Source organism: Meriones unguiculatus, chromosome 10, assembly GCF_030254825.1.
Source record: "Meriones unguiculatus strain TT.TT164.6M chromosome 10, Bangor_MerUng_6.1, whole genome shotgun sequence".
Lineage (NCBI taxonomy): Eukaryota > Metazoa > Chordata > Mammalia > Rodentia > Muridae > Meriones > Meriones unguiculatus.
The window spans coordinates 32378705-32397868 of record NC_083358.1 but is presented as its reverse complement, the minus strand read 5'-3'; the positions used below and the strand labels follow the sequence as shown (position 1 = coordinate 32397868).

The following is a 19164-nucleotide window of genomic DNA, read 5'->3' as shown; positions in this document are numbered from 1 at the left end:
GATGAATGTAAGTTTCTCTGGTTTTTATGAGCATGGCTAGTGAGAATTTTTAAATATGGAAGGAACAATGATGCAACCCTTGGACTTGGAAGCCTGAGCAGGTGACTCCTGAGTTCAGTGCCATCCTAGGCTGCATAACAAGATATTGTTTCAAAAATATGGTTAGGACATTCTAAGTGAAGGCCAGGCAAGGATTACTTGAGGTTAAAATGGCTCATTTTAACTTCAAGTTAAAATGATGAAAACAATTTTATCCCTGCTATCTTTAATGCACTTTTCATTAAATACAGATATTCCTTGATCTACAGCAGGGTGACTTTTCAATAAACCCATTACAAATTGAAAATATTATGTGAAAATATGTTTGATCCTACAAGCTAGCATAACTTAGCCTCAAATGTCCTCACAACACATATTAAGCTACCATTTGGCAAAGTCATCTACCACGGGGCCCATTTCATAACAGATCATTGAATATCTCGTGTTATTTATGGAATACTGTATTGAAAATAAAGAAATGGTCATACAGATAAGCTTTTGTACCATTGTAAAGTAAAATGCTGTGAGCGGAACCACTGTGCATCAGGAAGCAGCTGTGTGTAAGATCTGGACACATCAGGAAATTGCCAACGGTTACGGCCCATGTGTAGCTCACATCCTGGCTTTGCTTCTGACCCTGCCATGTCGACAAGCAGGCTATTTGTAATTGTTTTTGAAGATAAGGTCTCACCATGGAACCCAGTCTTGTCTCAAACCTGAAATCCTCTTGCCTCAGCTTCCCCAGTGCTGGGATGTGTCACCATGCTTGACATCACTGGGACTTTTAAAAGTCGCTGTCTAGAATAAATTGTTGTAAACTGACTAGCAATGGTTGGTAAAAGAAGAGGGGGTGGGGAGTAAAGAATGTGGCATGAATACTTTAAGCATCCGTTTAACAGAAGTATTCTGGCAAGAAAAAAACAAGTGACTGTTGCTTAGCATATGTAAAGTTCTTATCCATATTTGGAAGGCTATTGCGTAAATGTAGTGAATTATGTAACTACATTAATAAAACATTTCATTCAAAACCAAAAAAGAATACAAAAGATGAAAACCACGTGCATCCCTTCCTGTGTACACACTGCTCACAAACTCCACTACCCCAGAGAGGTCCTTCTACGGTAGGTAAATTCTGTAGCAAATCTCTCAACTATCCGCCTCAACCTTTGTCCCTGTGTGAGTAGTGCTACCAAACCTAGCACCATATTCTTTCCTGTCTCCTCAGGTACTCAACCCCGTGATAATACTTGACACTGAACTCCCACTTGCAGCGTGGCTGTCCAAAGACTAACTGGACTAGTGTATGTTCCTCATTTAGGAACCTAAGCTAAAAGCCACAAGAGGAGTTTGCCAGTTAACAATAACGCAAGCTGGAAAGGGCCTGAAAATATCTAAGACTTTGCCAGCCATAAGTAAATCTACCATTCCATCCAAACTCCCTCCCCACTTGAACCCACACCCCACCAAAATACTACAAATGGTTTGTAACTTAGCACGCAGTCAAACTTTCAGGGTGGTGCTTGCGTTTTGGTTTCTTCTGTTGTCTTTAAAGACACTAATTAACCTACCAGTGAACACGCGGTAATAAAGACAGAGTCAATGAGGACTGGAGTACATAGTATATAATGGCTTTATTTGAAACATCCAAAGGTGTTTTTAAATTTTGTGTACGTAAAGGGTTCCAGAATACAGTACAGTTAGCACAAAAGCATGCCATCTCCCCAACAAAGTTCAAGTTTCTAAGTACCTCTCCCAGCCTCGGCTACAAGCTGCGGGAGAACTTCCGGCCGACTCACCAAGGGCTTCCGCAGCCGGCAGCGACTCCGGACCAAATCTGTGACCTCATCGATTGCTTCTGCCTAGGCAGCCGCAGGCCCGCCGCGATCGTCTCGTCGGGTCTGGCGAGCGAGGCGCGGGAAAGCGGGTTTGAAGCCGGCGGGTTCGCCGCGGTGGCGCGGCCTTCTCCACCCTGACGGGCTGCCATGTCGGAGGCTTACTTCCCGGTGGAGTCGGGCGCTCTGGGGCCCGAGGAGAACTTCCTGTCCTTGGACGACCTCCTGATGTCCCAGGAGAAGCTGCCGGTGCGCGTCGAGACCGCCCTGCCGCGCCTGGGCGCCTTCTTCCTGGAGCGGGGCGCGGGCGCCGAGCCGGACCACGCGCTCCCGCAGGTGAGGCGAGCCCCGGGGAGGCTTCGGGGGGCGCGGGGAGCCGCACACTTTTATCCTCTCACTTAGGCAACTTAACAGAGATTGAGAACCTAGGCCAGGGTCCCACAGCATGTCCATGCTGGTTTAACCAACTCAGCCCTCAGAAGAAGGTTGCTCAGACAGTTTTCAGTGTTCGGAATGAATATGGCAACTGCAGTTCCGTGCGTTAACCCCTTTGTCCTCCCATAAACCCAAGAAACCAGTGTCCTTCAGTATGTGATGAACTGGGATTCGAACCTAGGGCCCTATGGATTCAACTAGGAGTTTGTCCCAAGACCCGTAACTTGTTATGGCTACTTTCATTTCCTGTTAACACTTAAGTTTTATTTAGAAAGGGTGTCTGTATGGTATTTCTTTCTAGGTACTTTTTCTCAAAACACCAAATTTTGAGAATCAGTAGTACCAAAAGATTGCCAACAACAACAAAATAGTAGGCGCATTTTTGCTTCCTGGGCCGCTTCTCAGCTTCACAGAGCAGTGAGTCTTCAAAATCGACCTGCGTGGTTTTGAAGACTATTCCAGGGCTGGGGGTGGAACCTGGTGCTTTGCACATGCTAGACAAGCTTGCAGCCACTGAGCTCTATACCCCAGAGCCAGACTTCTTGACTTTGGAAAGTGTTGGCTTTATTGACTCCCCGTTATCATAAGGATTTATTCTTTCTAAAATTTATTTCATTTATTTATTTTCCGAGACAGGGTTTCTCTGTATAGCTCTGGCTGTCCTGGAGTTTGTTTTGTAGACCAAACTGGCCTCAGTGATTCACCTGCCTCTGCCTCCCTAGTTTTTATGCACTGCTGAACTTAGAGATGCCCAGGCTTGGCTTTTATTTTTTTTAGTTTACCTCATGTCCTTTTTCTAGTCTAGCATTTTAAAAAAGAATGAAAAAGTAATAACATTTAGTAGTCATGTTCCCCTGGGTTTTTCTTGTCTGTTGTCAGTTTTTTTTGTTTGTTTCTAATGACAGTTTTCTGAGTATTATTCCTCAAGGGAGGTATGTTTGGTATTTGACTCATGATCAGACTGGTTTGTTGGTTTGAGGGAGATCCCAGGGGTCAACTTGCATTTTTACTACGCCATATCCACTTAGTGTTGTTGACCCTATTGTAGAGTCTGATCACCAGACTGAGGTAGGATTTTTCAGGTTTGCCATACTGTTTGGAAGTTATTACAGACAGCCACTCTGAAGGAGTAAGAGTGTCTTGCTCTACTTCCTGAGGGATAAAGTGTCTACATAAAGTATTTGGAATTCCTCTGCAGCCAAGAATTAGGTTTGAAGATTTCTATCTCAGATATAAAATTTCATAATTTTCCTGTTGATTTTGATATATGCTTTGAACTCTGCCCTGCCACCACTTAACAGAATGCTGGGATTACATATATGTGCCCCTACACCTGCCTAAAGGCAGAGTGAGCAGGGCCTGAAGACCAGTTCTCTAACACTAGCTACTTAAGAGGCTGAGGCAGGAACTGCAAGTCCACAGCCTGCTTGGGCTACCGGAGGGCTACAAAGTAAGTTTGTGGTGTCTCAAAATAAAAAGTGGAGGGCTTGGGGATGTAGCTCAGGGCTAGTGTTTGTCTCAAGTGCTACACAAAAACCAAATGACCTTACCACCACCTGTTTCTTAAGTTGTTGTATTGTTCAGTTCTGGAATTTTCCATTTGATATTTTTAATTTACATTGAAGTCAGTGCCTAATTACTCTGCTACTTGGTTGCAAATGCTGGGCTTCCTCCCTTCTTTTTCCTATCTTGGCCACTCACGCCCTGGCCTGGCAACCTTTCACTGAGTGTCTGTTTCCAGCCCTGGAAAGTTTATTGACTGATCTACCACTCTACCCCTAAAAATTGCCTGTTGTAGGCGACTATTAATTTTTACTATTGGTTTATCTTTTATTAATGCTGCTGTTAGTCCTAAACAGCTGTATAACCAAATCACCACAAAGGGACAATGATTTATTTAATTAACCTAGAACACAATGCTAGGCAATAGTTGTTCCATCCTAAACCTCCAAGCCCTCATAGTTTCATACCATTTAGATTTCCCACATTATACTTGGTTTTAGTGAAATCTTAGGTCCAGTCCATCTCTCCAAGTCATTCCAAGATCTCTCTTCCAGCTCTGCTCTCCCAGCTCTCTCCTGCCCTTCTCCTCTGCCTCCCACCTTCCTCTCCTCCTCTGGCTCTTCCCTCTCTTCCTGCTTCCTTTCCCTTGCTCAATATTGTGGCTGGTTGTTTATTTTGGCATGTTTACACAAAGTTGAGACAGGTGATGCTTAGAGTAAGTATCACAATTCAATGTCCAGATTGAAACCAGAGAGTGGGGGAGAGAAATCAGCATTTGAATGAACCAGGGTAAAGTGTATACATTCCAAAAGAACATTATACCAACAATTGCCCCTCCCTCTACAGAAGGTCTTCCTTGTGAGATGGAAGTTTTAATCTAGCTATTTTTGCATTAAAAAAAAAAGATTCATTTTCATTATGTGTATGCCTGTATGTCTGTGCACATCAGTACAAGGTGCCTGTATAGGTCAGAGGAGTCAGCCCCCTGGAGCTGGAGGTAGAGGCAGTTGTGAGCTGCCCAGTATGTAAGAGCGGTAAGTGCTCTTAACTGCAGAACCATCTTTCTAGCCCTCTTTTGCTTCTTTTTAATTTCTGGTCCATCATGTCATCTCATTTGTCATGTTGTTTTCCATTTCTTTTTGAAAACAGGACATTCTGCCATCTCTGAACCCATGATGTGATTTGGGAAAGGGAATGCCACCTGACTTGAAACTGATTCAATTTTACTCTATTCTACCAGCATCCAGATCGGTACTTAGCGTATAGTAGACCCCCAGCAAGTGCTTATGTACCATAGATGGAGAATATTCAAAGAATGTAAAAAAGTTACATTCATTTGCTTTTGAGAACCTCCCCTTCTGTTTTTGTTCTTTGTCATGTTTTTGTTGTTAGGATGATCTATTTTCTGTCTTGATAGCATAAATCCTCAGCCCAGGCTAATCTCATAGAAATTGAGAGTAGGACAGTGATGCTAGAGGCTGGGAGAGTGGGGGCAGGAACTTGATTAGCAGGTATTCCCTTGTAGTTAGACTTAAGGAGTTCTGGTGTGCTGCTGAATAATAGAGTGACTATAGCTTATAATGAGGCACTTGCTGTTTTGAAAAACTGAAGAAAGGATTTTTGAATGTTTTCACCTTAAAAAAATGTTTGAGGAGATGGGTGGTTAACGTCACTTAAACATTATACAAATCAGCTTCATATAGTACCCCATTAATATACCATTTATCATACCAATTAAGAATATAACCCTGTTTTGAAAAACAAAGGGGGAAAATAAGTAAATATGGGTCTGGAGATGTGGCCGAGTGGGTCAAGTTCTTGCGCCTTAGCCTGAGGATCTGAGTCTGGCTCCCAGAACCCACATAAAAAGCCAGGCATGACTGTGTCTCTAACTCCAGCAGGGGAAGGGCTACGGCTGACTGTTGTGTCACCAGAGCCCACTGACCAACTAGTTTACTTTGGCTGAAACAGCTAGTGCCAATTCAAGAGAGCTCTCCCAAAACTAAGAAGTGTCTGAGGAAGACATTGGAACATGAGCCTCTGGCCTCCACACACACCATGTTCACCAGGTAACAGTGTATGCCCTCCCCAACCTCCCCCTTAAAACATGACAAAGAACAAAAACAGAAGTGGAGGGTCTCAAAAGCAAATGAATATAATTTTTTACATTCTTTGAATAGTCTCCATCTATGGTAAATAAGCACCTGCTCAGTATTTACTATATGCTAAGTACTGATCAGGATGCCGGTAGAACTAAGTCTGTGGTTCATTTCTTCGGATAACTGCATAGTCACTTCCCCAGTAGAAGAGGCAGTATTTCCCAGATGATACTCATTTCCATTTTTTTCCCACATATACTGACTTTGCCTTTTGTATTTCAATTTTATGTTCTTGTCTGGCGCAGGGTACAAAACTTGAGCTCCCCTTGTGGCTGGCTAAAGGACTCTTTGACAACAAGCGGCGCATCCTTTCAGTGGAACTTCCCAAGATTTATCAGGAAGGATGGAGGACTGTGTTCAGTGCAGATGCTAATGTTGTGGACCTCCACAAAATGGGGCCTCATTTCTATGGGTTTGGCTCCCAACTCCTGCATTTTGACAGTCCAGAGAGTGCAGATATATCCCAGTCTCTGCTGCAGGTAAGTAGTGTGAAGTATCAGGCTGTTCATCTCTTGGGAGCCAGTGCTGGCTCAGTGGTTACGAATACGTACTGCTCTTCCTGAGGACCCAGGTTCAGTGTCCAGTACCCATGTCAAGTGGAAGCCACCTGTAAATCTAACTTCAGGATGTCTGACACCCTTTTCTGGTCTCCATAGACACCTGTGGACACAGGCATACCTATATAAAAATAAATCTTAAAACAGTGTTAAGGCATTAAAAATTTCTTAAGGTTATACTTTAGTTACAACTTTTCTCCCTCCATACCCTGCCATATGTCCTTCCCGACTGTCTTTCAAATTCATTCTTTTTTTTTTTCCCACTAATTGTTATTGTATGCATATATTTATATACATCTGTATTTCTAAATATAACTTACTCAGTCCATATAATGTTACTTGAATATATGTTGTCGGGGCTGACTGTTTCAAAAAAGGAAAAAGTACTCGTGAGCTCTCAGAACAATAAAGAGCTTTTAGTAGGAGAAGAAAAAAACAATTAAGGGGATTTATTAGATTGGCTTACATGATATTGTCTTTGTAGTCCAACAATGGAAGGCTCACACAAGAGAGATTAAGAATCCAGTAGTTGCTCAGACAAGACTGGATGTCTAGTCCTAATTTAATACTGAAGACCTCGTGGATTTTTGGAGAGCTGCTGGCTCTAACATAAGCTAAAGAGTGCCACCCCAACAGGATAGGTGAACTTGCCAGCAAGAGTGAGGGCAAACTGGAAAGGAGTTTTCTTCTTCCCTGTTTTTATCTGAGCTGCCATCATAAGGTACTGCCTTTATTTAGAGTGGGTCTTCCCATTTCAAATGAAGACAATCCTTCAGGAGTGCCTAGCAGCTTGGAATGACTCCTTATCCGATCAGGCTGACAACTGAGATTAGCCATCACACTTAGGGAAGTGTGTGATCCATAAACTTGGCTTGTTGGTATTCTGGGGTGATCTGCATTTATATTGTGTCTTCCTTTTTTTTTTTTTTTTTTTTTTTTTTATTGAGCCAGGGATATAGATCAGTGGTCCAGCGCCTGCTTGTTATGTGTGAAGCCATGAGTCAAGCCCTAGCATCGCAGAATAAAACCCATAAAGATTTACATATTAGATCCTGGAAGAGTGAAAGGGGGAACTAAGGGTGGATGTGATCAAAATACATTGTTTACATGTGTGGAATGATCAAGGACAAATAAAAGATACTGTATTTTAAAAAGAAAAACAGTTAATCCAACTGTTGTCAGTCAGCTGACCAGGAGTCTATCCGAGAGGAAAGCTTGTTCGCCTGAAGACATGCTGGGGTGGGGGAGGGAATAATAAGTTAATGTATACATCTTTCCCAGATGCTCCTCCCATGGTAGATCTTTTTCTTTCAGCTACTGGCCAAAAAGCCTAAGCATGTTTTTCCTAGCGTCCTAGGGTCTCTCACTCTTTTTCTGAAGTCCTCTTCACCTTCTGCTGTACAGCTCCTTGCCAACTTCCATTGCAAAAGGCATGGCTATCTCTCTCCTCTCCATCTTGCTTCCTTAGGCATCTGCCAGGATCTACAGCTTGCCTTCCCTGCTGTTTTTCTCTCACACTTTAGTAAAAATGTCCTCTGGCTTCAAAACAAAGTCTTATATGTACTATTTTAATACTTGTATACATTGTATAATGTTTATGTCAAGTTAAACATATCTATCTCTTCAATATTCGTGTGTGTGTGTGTGTATGTGGCATGTTTATGTGTGTGCTCATGTTAAATGTGTGAGTGCTGGTGCATTCTTGCCACAACACACGTATAGTGGTCAGAAGACAACTTTGGTGACAATCCTCACCTTTCAAGGTCTGTTTTGCTGTTCACTATTGAGAATGCCAGTCTGATTAGTCAGTGAGCTTCCCAGGAATCTCTCATCTTCACTTCACATCTTACCATAGAAGCTGTGAGATGATAGATGCGCAGTACTGTGCCTGGCTTTTACATGGGTTCTAGGAGTTCAGACTCAGGTCCTCATGTTTGCATGGCAAGTTCTTTGCCCACTGAACCACATCCCAGCCCCTTAAGTTTTTTTTTTCCCCCCCACGGCAAAAAAAAAAAAAAAAAAAAAAAAAAAAAATCAAAAATTTTTTAGCATCTTGAAATGTACAGCTCATTATAACTTTGTATGTTAGGACTCCAGAACTTCTTGTTCTTATCTGAATCATTTTAAAAATATGTGACCTGCCTGCTCCTCCTTATATTTATTACTTCCTAAGAATTAGAACCATCAGGAAATTGAAGAAAAGAAACAAAGGTGAGGGTAGCTTCTAGGTGATAGGCACATTGTTAAACTGTTCTGGCTCAGTTGCTGGTCTGGACTGGAGCTCCTTTTGGAAATACATGAATTATTTGTTTGTCTAGTGTCCTTTCTTCTGGAGTTAATCTGTGATTTACTAAAGCTGTATGGCCTGTCTTAGCATCAGTTGTTCACCTTTATGACGTGTAACAATAGCAACAAAATCACAGTTACAGTGAAAAAGATGTAGTGCCATGTCAGTTAATATTAGATAAGCAGTACTTTTCTGTTGTGTTAAAACCCTATGACCAGACTCTTCTTATAGAAGAGTTTCTTTTGGCTTACTGTTCAGAGGGATAACAGCCGATCATGGCAGCAAACAGCCGGCATGGTTACTGGAGCAGGAAACTAAAAACTCACATCGTTTACAGTAAGCACAAAGTAGAGAGAGAGTACTGGGAATGGATAAGGCTTTGAAATTTCAAAGCGCTCTCCCACTGACATAATTCCTCCAGCAAGTTTGCACTTTCTAGACCTCCCGCAAACTAGACCAACTGTGTACTAAGTTTTCAAATACATTAGCCCTTAGGAGACATTCTCATTCAGACCACTGCAAGCTGTAACTAAATAGATATATAAAACAATCTTATACAACGTTATCATCCTTTTGTGTCTCTTTAACAATAATAACTAAAAGACTTTAATTCCTCTCTTTTAGTTTTATAAGAACTGTTGGCTCAAGGGCTGGAGAAGATGGCTTATAGATTAAGAAAGCCTCTTCTTGTAGAGGCCTTGAATTAGGCTCACAGCAGCCACATTGGGTGGATCTCAGTAGCCTGTAACTCTAGCTCCAGGGGACCCAGGGCCTTCCTCTGTCCTTCATGGGCACCTCAGCAACACAGTGAGAACCTGTCTTAAAAAAAGAAAAAACTTGGGGCTAGTGGGTATGATGGTGCACACCTTTACCCCAGTAGTCAGCAGGCAGATGGCTCGCTGTATGAGTTCAAGGCCAGCGTGGTCTACCCGGTTAGATCAGGTATAAAAAATAACAACAAAACTTTGGGTTTAGAGGGATAGCTCAGCAGTTAAGAGCACTGGCTACTACTCTTCCAGAGGACCTAGATTTGATTCCCAACACCCATATAGCCTTCTGTAATGCTCATAGCCTTCTGTAATTCTAGGTTCAGGGAGATCCAGTACCCTTTTGTGGCTTCCACAGGAAAGTGGTACACAGACATACATGCAGGCCACACACTCATACACATAAAAAAAATTGAATCTTATTCTGCAGCTGCCTGATATCACAAAATTTAAAAAAAGAAAATATTGCTATCCATTCAGTAAAAAAAGCTCATACACAGACTACAGACCAGAAAATTGAACTCAAGTTCATGAAACTCTAGAATAGAAAGCTAAAAAAAGAGGAACGCATGTTTGTTTTAGTAAGACTTAGACTTTGAATTTCTGTTTGTTTCAGAGGGGTTTTCTCAGTTACTCAGGACGGCCTATAACTTGCTCTATGTTCTAGGCTGGCCTGTGCTTGGAATCCTCAGCCCCCTCAGTATCAGGGATTACATTCTGTGCCAATAGGCCTGACTCACAGGACTTGTTCTTGAATTGAAGTTTTCTTTTCTTTTTTTAAACATGAATTGTGTGTTTTCTTTCCCCATCACTGCTTGTAAGTGTTTTAGAGTTGCTTCTAGATTAAGTGATTTAGCAGTGAGATAAGAAGAAAAAACTGGAGTAGGGGCTTGTGATTTTTGCTCAGAGCCCAATGGAAAAATGATTTTATATATCTCCACCCTGCTCTTAGACTGAGAAAAACAGAAACTGAATTCAGTTAAATCCAAGTCCCATCTGGTTGAAAGCTATTGGTTATAATTCCTGTAGCCATTGTTGCCAATAACAACAGTGGGAAATGCTTTTCCAGAGGCCTATTATATGGCAGCCTCTTGCTGTGTGTTTTACTTTTGTTACTTCACTGATTTTTATAACCATCCACTGAATTTCCATAACAACCTATTTTACTATAAGAGAAACAAAGGCTTTCTTAAGTAGTAGAGGATTCTCAAGCCTTCTCAGTGAGCCCTGAGACCAGATTCTTTGGAGTTGTCTAAATGTTCCAATATAGGGGCTGGACAGAAGTCTCAGTGGTTAAGAGCACACACGGCTCTTTGAGAGGACCCAAGTTCTGTTCCCCGTACCCACTTCTTTTTGCTCAAAACTTCCTGTAACTCCAGCAAGCAACATGAGGGCACATGTGTTCATATCCACATACACATTTCAGATAATTTTTTAAAATAACAATAATGCCAGGTGTGGTGGTGCATACTTTTAATCCCAGCACTTGGGAGGCAGAGACAGGTGATTCTTTGAGTTCCAGGCCAGCTGAGGCTACCTAGTGAGACCCTGTCCAAATAACCAAGTAAGCAAGTAAACAAACCTTTAAATGTTGCATAAACAGTACGTCTAAGGGCCAGCAAGGCTTCAGAGGTAAAGCACTGGCAGCCGAGCCTGATTGCCTGTGTTAGATGGGAGGAAGGACTGTCTCCCAGAAGTTGTCCTCTAACCTCTGCACACACACATGGTGTTACAGAGTGTGCCCTCTGTCTCCCCCAGAAGGTGGATTAGCAAAGATTTTCTGTGGGTCTGGCTTTCATGGGATGTGACATTGGCCCTGATTCTCTTACTCTTCTTCAGACTTTTATTGGACGGTTCCGCCGCATCATGGACTCCTCCCAGAATTCTTACAATGAAGACACTTCAGCCTTGTTAGCCAGGTTAGATGAGACAGAGAGGGGCTTATTTCAAATAGGGCAGAAAGGCCTGAATGACTTTCAGAGTTGGGAAAAGGGTCAAGCTTCTCAGATCACAGCTTCCAGCCTCGTTCAGAATTACAAGAAGAGAAAGTTCACGAATATGGAAGACTGAAATCAGAACAGAACTGCAACATGTGGATTTAACTCTGTGTCCTTGATAAGACCTAGTTAACTTCACAGGAGACCCAGTTGTGTGCTGCTTCCGGGCTTTAGCCTTCAGCAGTCTCAAAGCTTGGGACTATCTGTTTGGGGGCAGTTGTGGATGCCCTTGACCCTGCTGGTCTTTCTGGACTGTAGCAGTGGCCATTCTCACAGCATAGGTCTTTTGGCCCGGGAATGCAGCTGAAGAGAGGCCAGAGTGCATCTGAAATAAGAGGCACAGACACATATATTCAAGTTGGAGCTGGGATTCCTCAGGTGTCTGGTCTGTTGGCTGCAAAGTGGGTCATCTCTGCCCGTTCACAACTTTCTCTTAAGCTTATTTGCCTTGTCTTCCTCATGGTTGGACAAAGGACAGCAACCTCACCATGCTGCCTGCCTGCTGAGACTTACCCCAATTTCTAAAACAGGAAATTGAAAGAAAAAGAGAAAAGTCAGATGAAAGGAGACGACCTGGAGCTTTTGTGCCCTGTAATCACATCCCTTCATTCTACCCAGAGGGGCCATGGACTTGTGTTTATCAGTGGTCTTTAGAGCATGGGCACACTCCGTCCAGAAGAGCTGTCAGGGAGGTGTTGGATTGCAAAGTAGTTATTAAAGAGTGTTTATCAGGTTGTGAAGAGCCCTAGCTTTAAAACAAACAAACAAACAAATAAAACAAGTGTTAGCAAGTGTTAGTAGAAAAGATGTCTTTACATTTGCCCAGGAAATATTGCAACATTAATGCAAAGAGGACCCCTGACCACCTACTGGGAATCTACTTGCATCAAACTGAGAGGAACAAGTTTTCCAGACCCTAAGCTGAGTAAAAAACCTCATTTCCTAGGGCCCTTTGGATCGTGGACAATCTCTCCACACCACTGGCCACCCTTGGCATCTTAGAGTTACTGGAAAATAACTTTATTGTAATTATGGAGAGATTTAGGTGTCCAGATGACAGATATCGTAATAAAAACTGAAAATAACAGACATGCATTTAAGTGCATATCTTAACATGAAATTGTTTATCAGTTGACTTTCATTCTGAATAAATGACGGGCTTTGTATTTTATATGTGTTGTGCCTGGCTGTCGGGCTGCCAGGGGTCAGCAGACCAAGCACTGGTCCTTTGGTTATACCTGACTGTAATGCTCAAAACTGTCTCAGCAACTACACTTCTGTTTGTGCCATGTGCCTGAACGCTGAGAACATGCTGTGGGCGTGTGCTGTGCCCTAGGAAGATGACACCTGATTTCACAGGTGGCTTTGTTTTTATAGACAATACCAAGACTGTTGACATATTTTCTACAACAAAACAAAAAACATGAAACATTTCCTCAGGGGCACATACACACAAACACCTGCCTTAAGCCCACTGATCCAATAATGGCCTTTCTTACTGCTTTTATAGCAGGAATAATCTGTTCCTTTATTTTTTTAATCAAATCAACCATTTTATTGTCAGTTACATGCTTTAGAGAAAGGTGTGGAGAACAGGTCAGGGTTGAAAAAAAAAACTAGGTTTCTATACATTTGTTCTATTTACAGGCAGTTTTGAGGCGCAGCAACTGTACTTGTCTGAAGCTTCTCTGCAAATGCAGCCCTAGGAGCACTTCGCACAGCCTACGGAGGAGCAGGAGCTTTTCTTGCAGGAGGTGCATTTGCAGGAGCAGCATACATCTGTGACAGGAACAGTTGGGGTCCATGGCTAGTGGAGGCAGTGGTTGAAGATCTATGAGAGACTGGAGGTGTTGGAGAGCTTTGAGTAGGTGTAAAGCCTGTTCCTTATTTTACATAAAGATTCCACGTTCTCCTAAGAATGCTGAGCCTCTTACAGCTACTCATTTCCCATTAGCACCCCTGAAGCAACAGACCGCTGTGTATGAAGTAGTCACACAGGAATATGAAATGTTAAACATCTCCAAAAGCTCATGTAGCTCATGCCTAACAGTCAGAAGGCCTGGGTTCAGTCCTTAGCACTACTAAAAGAAAGTATATGGGATTTCTTGTTCTGTCACCATCCTTCAAGGAATCTCAAGAGAGCTCTTTATCAGTATTCTTGAAACAGTGCTGGGTCATGCCGAGATGGACCTTGGCAAAGAAAACTGGAAACCTTACCTGTGTTTCCGAAAGTAGGTGTTTTTGTGTTGAAGGGGAAACTAGGTACTTCAAGGATCTTGTAGAACAAAATGTAGACCACATGGGTGTGAGATGACTGGGTAAAGGTGCTTGCTGCCCAGCCTGACAGCTTCAGTCCAATCCCCAGGATGCAATTGGTGGAAGGAGGGAACATGCTCCCTTAGATTGCTCTCTGACCTCACATGCACCAAAGCCCGTGTGTGTGCTTATACACAAGCTACATTTTAAAAATTTAAAGATGAAATAAATTACGCTGTACCGTAATTTCAACATTTGTTAACTACTGAAGGTTAGCTTTTTAACAGAGTACATGTACAGTTTTCTAAACAGCGGTTAAATGGGACTGGAGAGATAGCTCAGTCAGTAAGTGCTTGCCTTGCAAATATGACGACCTTAGTTTGATCCCCAGAAGCCATATGGAAACACTAGGCATGGTGGCTGTACACTTAGAGCCCTGGGAAGGCCGAGTAGGCAGATCCTCAGCCTCACCCAGCACATAGCCTTACCTGCTTAGTGAGAGACTCAAAAAAAGGTGGAGGGTATCTGAGGAATGACACTAGCATTTATCCTATAGTTTTCATATTTATGTGCACCTACACACACATACGCATATACACATGAATATACAAGCATACACAGAAAAATAATGAAATTCTCTAGACCAGCAGTTTTCAACATGTGGATTGGCCCTTTGGGAGGTCGAATGATCTTTTTCATAGAATTTGCATACCAGAGATTACATTATGATTCATAACAGCAAAATCACAGTTAAGAAGTAGCAATGAAGTAATTTTATGGTTGGGAGAGGTCACCACAACATGAGGAACTGTATTAAAGGGTCACAGCATTAGGAAGGTTGAGAATCACTTCTCTAAACCTAAAGAGCTTTCAGGGTTTCTATTTCTGTGAGGAGACACTGATCACAGAACTCTAATAAAGGAAAACATTTAATTGGGGCTGGCTTACAATTTGGAGGTTGAGTCCGTTGTCAGCAAGGCAGGAAGCATGGTGGTGTGCAGACAGGCATGGTGCTGGAGGAAGAGCTGAGAGTGCTACATCTGAAACCTCACAGCCTGCCTCAGTGACACATCCCCCAGCAAGGCCACACCTCCTAACAGTGCCACTCCTCATGAGCCTGTGGAGGCCACTATGGTCTCTCAGAGTTGGAATTCATTGCTAGCTGTTGATACTGCCCTCTTGAATGATCTTCCTTTATTAATAGTAGTGAATAAGGGGCTGGAGAGATGGCTCAGTGGTTTAAGAGCACTGGCTGCTCTTCCATAGGACCCTGGTTCAATTCCTAGCACCCAAATGGCAGCCCACAACTGTCTGTAACTCCTGTTCCAGGGGATACCATACCCTCATACAGATATACATGCAGTCAAACATCAATGTATAAATAAAAATAATAATGTATAAATAAAAATAAATAAATAGGGGCTAGAGAGATGGTGCAGCAGTTAAGAGCACTGTCTGAGTTCAATTCTCAGCAACCACATGGTGGCTCACAACCATCTATAATGAGATCTGATGCCCTCTACTGGCATGCATGCATACATGCAGACTTAGTACTGTATAAATAATAAATCTTTAAAAATAAATACATAATGGTAGTGGATAAATTGTACAGTGAAGCAAGGGCCAGTCGGCAGAGTCACTGTACTGGTAACTCTTCTCATTGCTGCGAAGGGTTTATTTTGACTCAGATTTTTGAGGAGATTGGGTGTAGACATGGCAGCAGGTAGCACTGTGGTCATGGGGACACACAGAAGTCACCTCTTCATATCAGCAGAACAGGAACAAAGCCTGTTCAAGACAGGAAGTAGAGCCTGGCATTAAAGCTCAAGACCAGCCCTCATTGACCTGCTTCCTCCAGTGAGGCCCTGCTGCCTGAAGACTCAATAATGTCCCAAAATAGCACCATCAAATGGGGACCAAGAGTCCAGAGACATGTGGGGCATGTCCCAGGGAAACAAAACCATTGTATTGAGAGCAAATGACGAATGGAGCTGATGGGCCCGGCCTTTTTTGTTTTGAGCATTTCATGGATTTTTCTACCCTTCTGCTTGTCTGCCTAGTTAATTAAGCAGACAGCACAAACCAGACAGTTTGCTTGGCAAGTAGCAGCATTCTCCAGCTAGCCCTGAAGGCAGGATAGGAAGACAGGGAAACTTACAGGGATGCAAGCGAAAGAAGTCCCTAATCTTGGAGTTTGGTTGAAGTCCTTTGTCCAGATATTTAAGGACTAAGGTACAACCAACAAATTTGCTTTGAAGATTACCTACAGAGATAATATTCCCTTTTCTAAAATAGAACCTCAGAAAAGTATATTTAAAACAGTAAATAAAATAACAAACAAAAACACACTTCCAAAGTACCTTACAATTTCTTTTACAGAAAGAAAATACTTGAAGAAAAATAAATAAACCAGCTTGTATTTTTTATTTGTTTTTAGAACATTGTTTAATCTTCAAATCTTATTTAAGTTATTCTATGTCCTTTGAGCAGTGTACCTTCTAAAGCCACAGAATTATAGACACCTAAACGTGACTTTCTTATAAGTTTGCCCGTGTATCAGGTTTGGCTGCCCTTCTCTGTCCTAAGAGTCTACTCTGTGTCTAAGATACATACTAATGTCATTTTTTTTAGGCATCACTTTAAAATGTCCACACATAAATTTAAGCATGTATTGTTCTGTATCTTTACTTAATAAACTCACTGACCTTGCTTCTCTCTGGCTCATCCTGAAATTTTTTCCTGTCTGTGGTCAAGGATCCAGCATGATTTGGGTGGTGGTCTCTTAGGAGGAAACTCCATATTGTCTGGCAGCAATGCTGGACCGGTCTTCCTGCTGATAGCTCCACTGTCCCATTGACTGCCTTCTCATCTTGGGAAATGGCACATGGACCTTTCTGGCCCCAGAAGGTCTCCTTCGGCCTGCTTTTCCAGAATCAAAGTCAGAATAAATAAAGGTCATTATTTCATTAATGGAAATAATTTCAGATTTATAGAACAGTTGTAAACATAGGACAGGAGAGTCTTCCTGTGTTCTTTCCCTAACATCTTTAGTCATGGTACATTTTCAAAGACTGGTACGACATGTTAAACCACAGGCTTTATGCAGACTACACCAAATATTCCACCGATGTCCATTCCAAGTTCAGAATCCGATCCAAAATCCTATGTTAACCCTTGGGGATCTATTTTAAAAGGTAAAATAGCATCAACATTGTATCCAGGCCAGCTAACCCTATTAACTTACGGAGTTCATAGCTAAGTGAACTCCTTGTGAAGGTAAAAAACAGTCTTCACTTTAACCGCTAGTGCTTACAGCTGACAGAAAAGGATGTCTTTGACTGTACTTAAAGTTTCTAGCAGTCTTTCTCCAACAACCGGTAACTTAATTGCCTCTCCCTTTCTCTTCTGGCACCTCAATAATCTTCCTTGTGTCTAAATGAGTTTAGAACAAACACAATTTTATATATCAACATTATTAACAAGTGTCGGCACAGCTCTGAAAATAGTGCTTGGGAGCCACTTGTTTCAGAACTCAGAACAGACAACAGGCTCCTGCTAACTCCCACCCGTGGCTAATTACAAAAAAAAACCGAGTTCCAAACCCACATGACAACTTCAGCCCCAGCTTCATCCTTGAGGAAAAAAAAAAAAAAAAAAAAAAAAAAAGCTGACTCAATTGCCATACAGTTTGCATGCAGAACTAAAACTTAACCTGGAAATGTTTTCACTGGACACAGAAGAATAAATAGCTAAGAAAACGTAAGTCCAAGTGCAAGCGAACTGTGAAGAAGTGTGGAGATTTGTTTTGAGCTCTCTCTCTCTCTCTGTCTCTGTCTTCAAAACAGGAACAGTTTTTAAACTGTCACAGGACACCATCAGCTTCTCAGCACTTCTTGGTCGCTCTTGGAGGAATGAAGTGAGGTCCTTGTAAATGATATGCAAGCGCTCACTACTAAGCCATAACTCCAGATCCTCCATTGGTATTTTTCAATCCAGAATACCAGCTCTCAGTGTGGGGAGGGTTAAACTCTCCACAGCCTCCATCATCTTGTCCTCCATACATTATTAGTTCTCTTTGAGTCCAGAAGCACTTAAGTACTATGCTTCTTTGCAAGTAATGGATCAGTCCAGTAAATAGTTTCTCAGATTTGAAACTAGATCAGGCCTTGATTGATTTTTTTAAGTGTTTTGTTTTCCAAGACAGGGTTTCTCTGTGTAGCCTTGGTTGTCCTGAACTTGCTTTGTCGACCAGGCTGGCTTCAGACTCACAGAGATCTGCCTATCTCTGCTTCCCCTAGTGCTGGGATTACAGGCATATGCCACTGTGCCCGGCTCTGCTTTTTTGTTTGTTTGTTTTTGTTTTTTGTTTTCTGTTTTTTGTTTTGTTTTGTTTTTTTCCAGAGGGTCCCACCAGCTAAATTCCTCAAATCTTTCCAAAGGTTTTCAGTGGGGAAAAGAGCCACATGCCAGTGATAAATTATGTTGGCGTATGGCCAGGCATGACAATCAAGTCCTTTGATTTTTTTTTAAAGGCTTTTTTAAAAGACAATAAAAATTAAAAACCTTATTTCATTGAGAAGCTGTTATTCCCATAAACCACTGTGCTTTTAAAAGGCCTTTCTGCCAACTTCAAATAAAACAAACTATATAAAAATCATTTGCCTTGGGTTATAGCACGTGTTATCTGCAAAGAGAACAAAGTGTTCCGCTGAGTTAAATGGGGAGGAATATATCACTGTGGAACTACAGCTCACACGTATACACCTCCTCCCTGTCATCCAAGTGGTGTGGCAAGGGCCCTTGTGGTCCCACACTGCCACGTCAGTCTCCTGAGAGAGAGGTTTTGTCTTCAAGCCGTCAAGAGGGGCTTAAGACTGAGGATTGAAAAAGAACCAATATATGGAGGATCAGATGATGGAGGCTGTGGAGAGTAAAACCCTTCCCACACTGAGCGCTGAAGGGTCACAGGGAAGGATGAGCCCAGGCTGCTGAAAATACTTCTTGTGGAATGATGTGTGTCTGTAATCCTAACACTCAGGAAGCGGAGGCTGGAGGTTTTTAACTTCAGGGCCAACTTGGACTACCCTGTCTCAAAGAAGAAAATCGTTTTTGTGTCTGATGCTTGCAAAAGAATATCTAACTCATTTGCATGTTATGACATAAGACAGTGGATGCCCATAAACTTCCACTCATTTCTGAAACAGTCATGCGCCTCCTGCAATTACCTGTTACCCGCCACCTCCAGAGGAGCCATTTTGCTGGATTTGATGTTTCCCCTTGAGCTTTATGTCTGGTGAATGTATTGTTTGTTTTTAAACTCTATGAAAATAAC

At 42.2% G+C, this 19164-nt stretch overlaps 1 protein-coding gene across 2 annotated transcripts; it reads left to right on the top strand.

Annotated features, from left to right (window-relative positions):
• Positions 1–1922: 1922 nt before the first annotated feature.
• Positions 1923–16545, top strand: Gins3 (GINS complex subunit 3). Of its 2 annotated transcripts, none has more exons than XM_021641547.2 (3): positions 1923–2207; positions 6214–6447; positions 13224–16545. In XM_021641547.2, the coding sequence occupies exons 1-3, from the start codon at positions 2022–2024 to the stop codon at positions 13359–13361; spliced, it is 558 nt and encodes a 185-aa protein (XP_021497222.1). In that variant the 5' UTR covers positions 1923–2021; the 3' UTR covers positions 13362–16545. The 2 variants fall into 2 exon arrangements, with proteins under 2 accessions (XP_021497222.1, XP_021497221.1); XM_021641546.2 differs by having other exon boundaries at positions 1927–2207; positions 11419–16545.
• The last annotated feature ends 2619 nt before the right edge of the window (positions 16546–19164 follow it).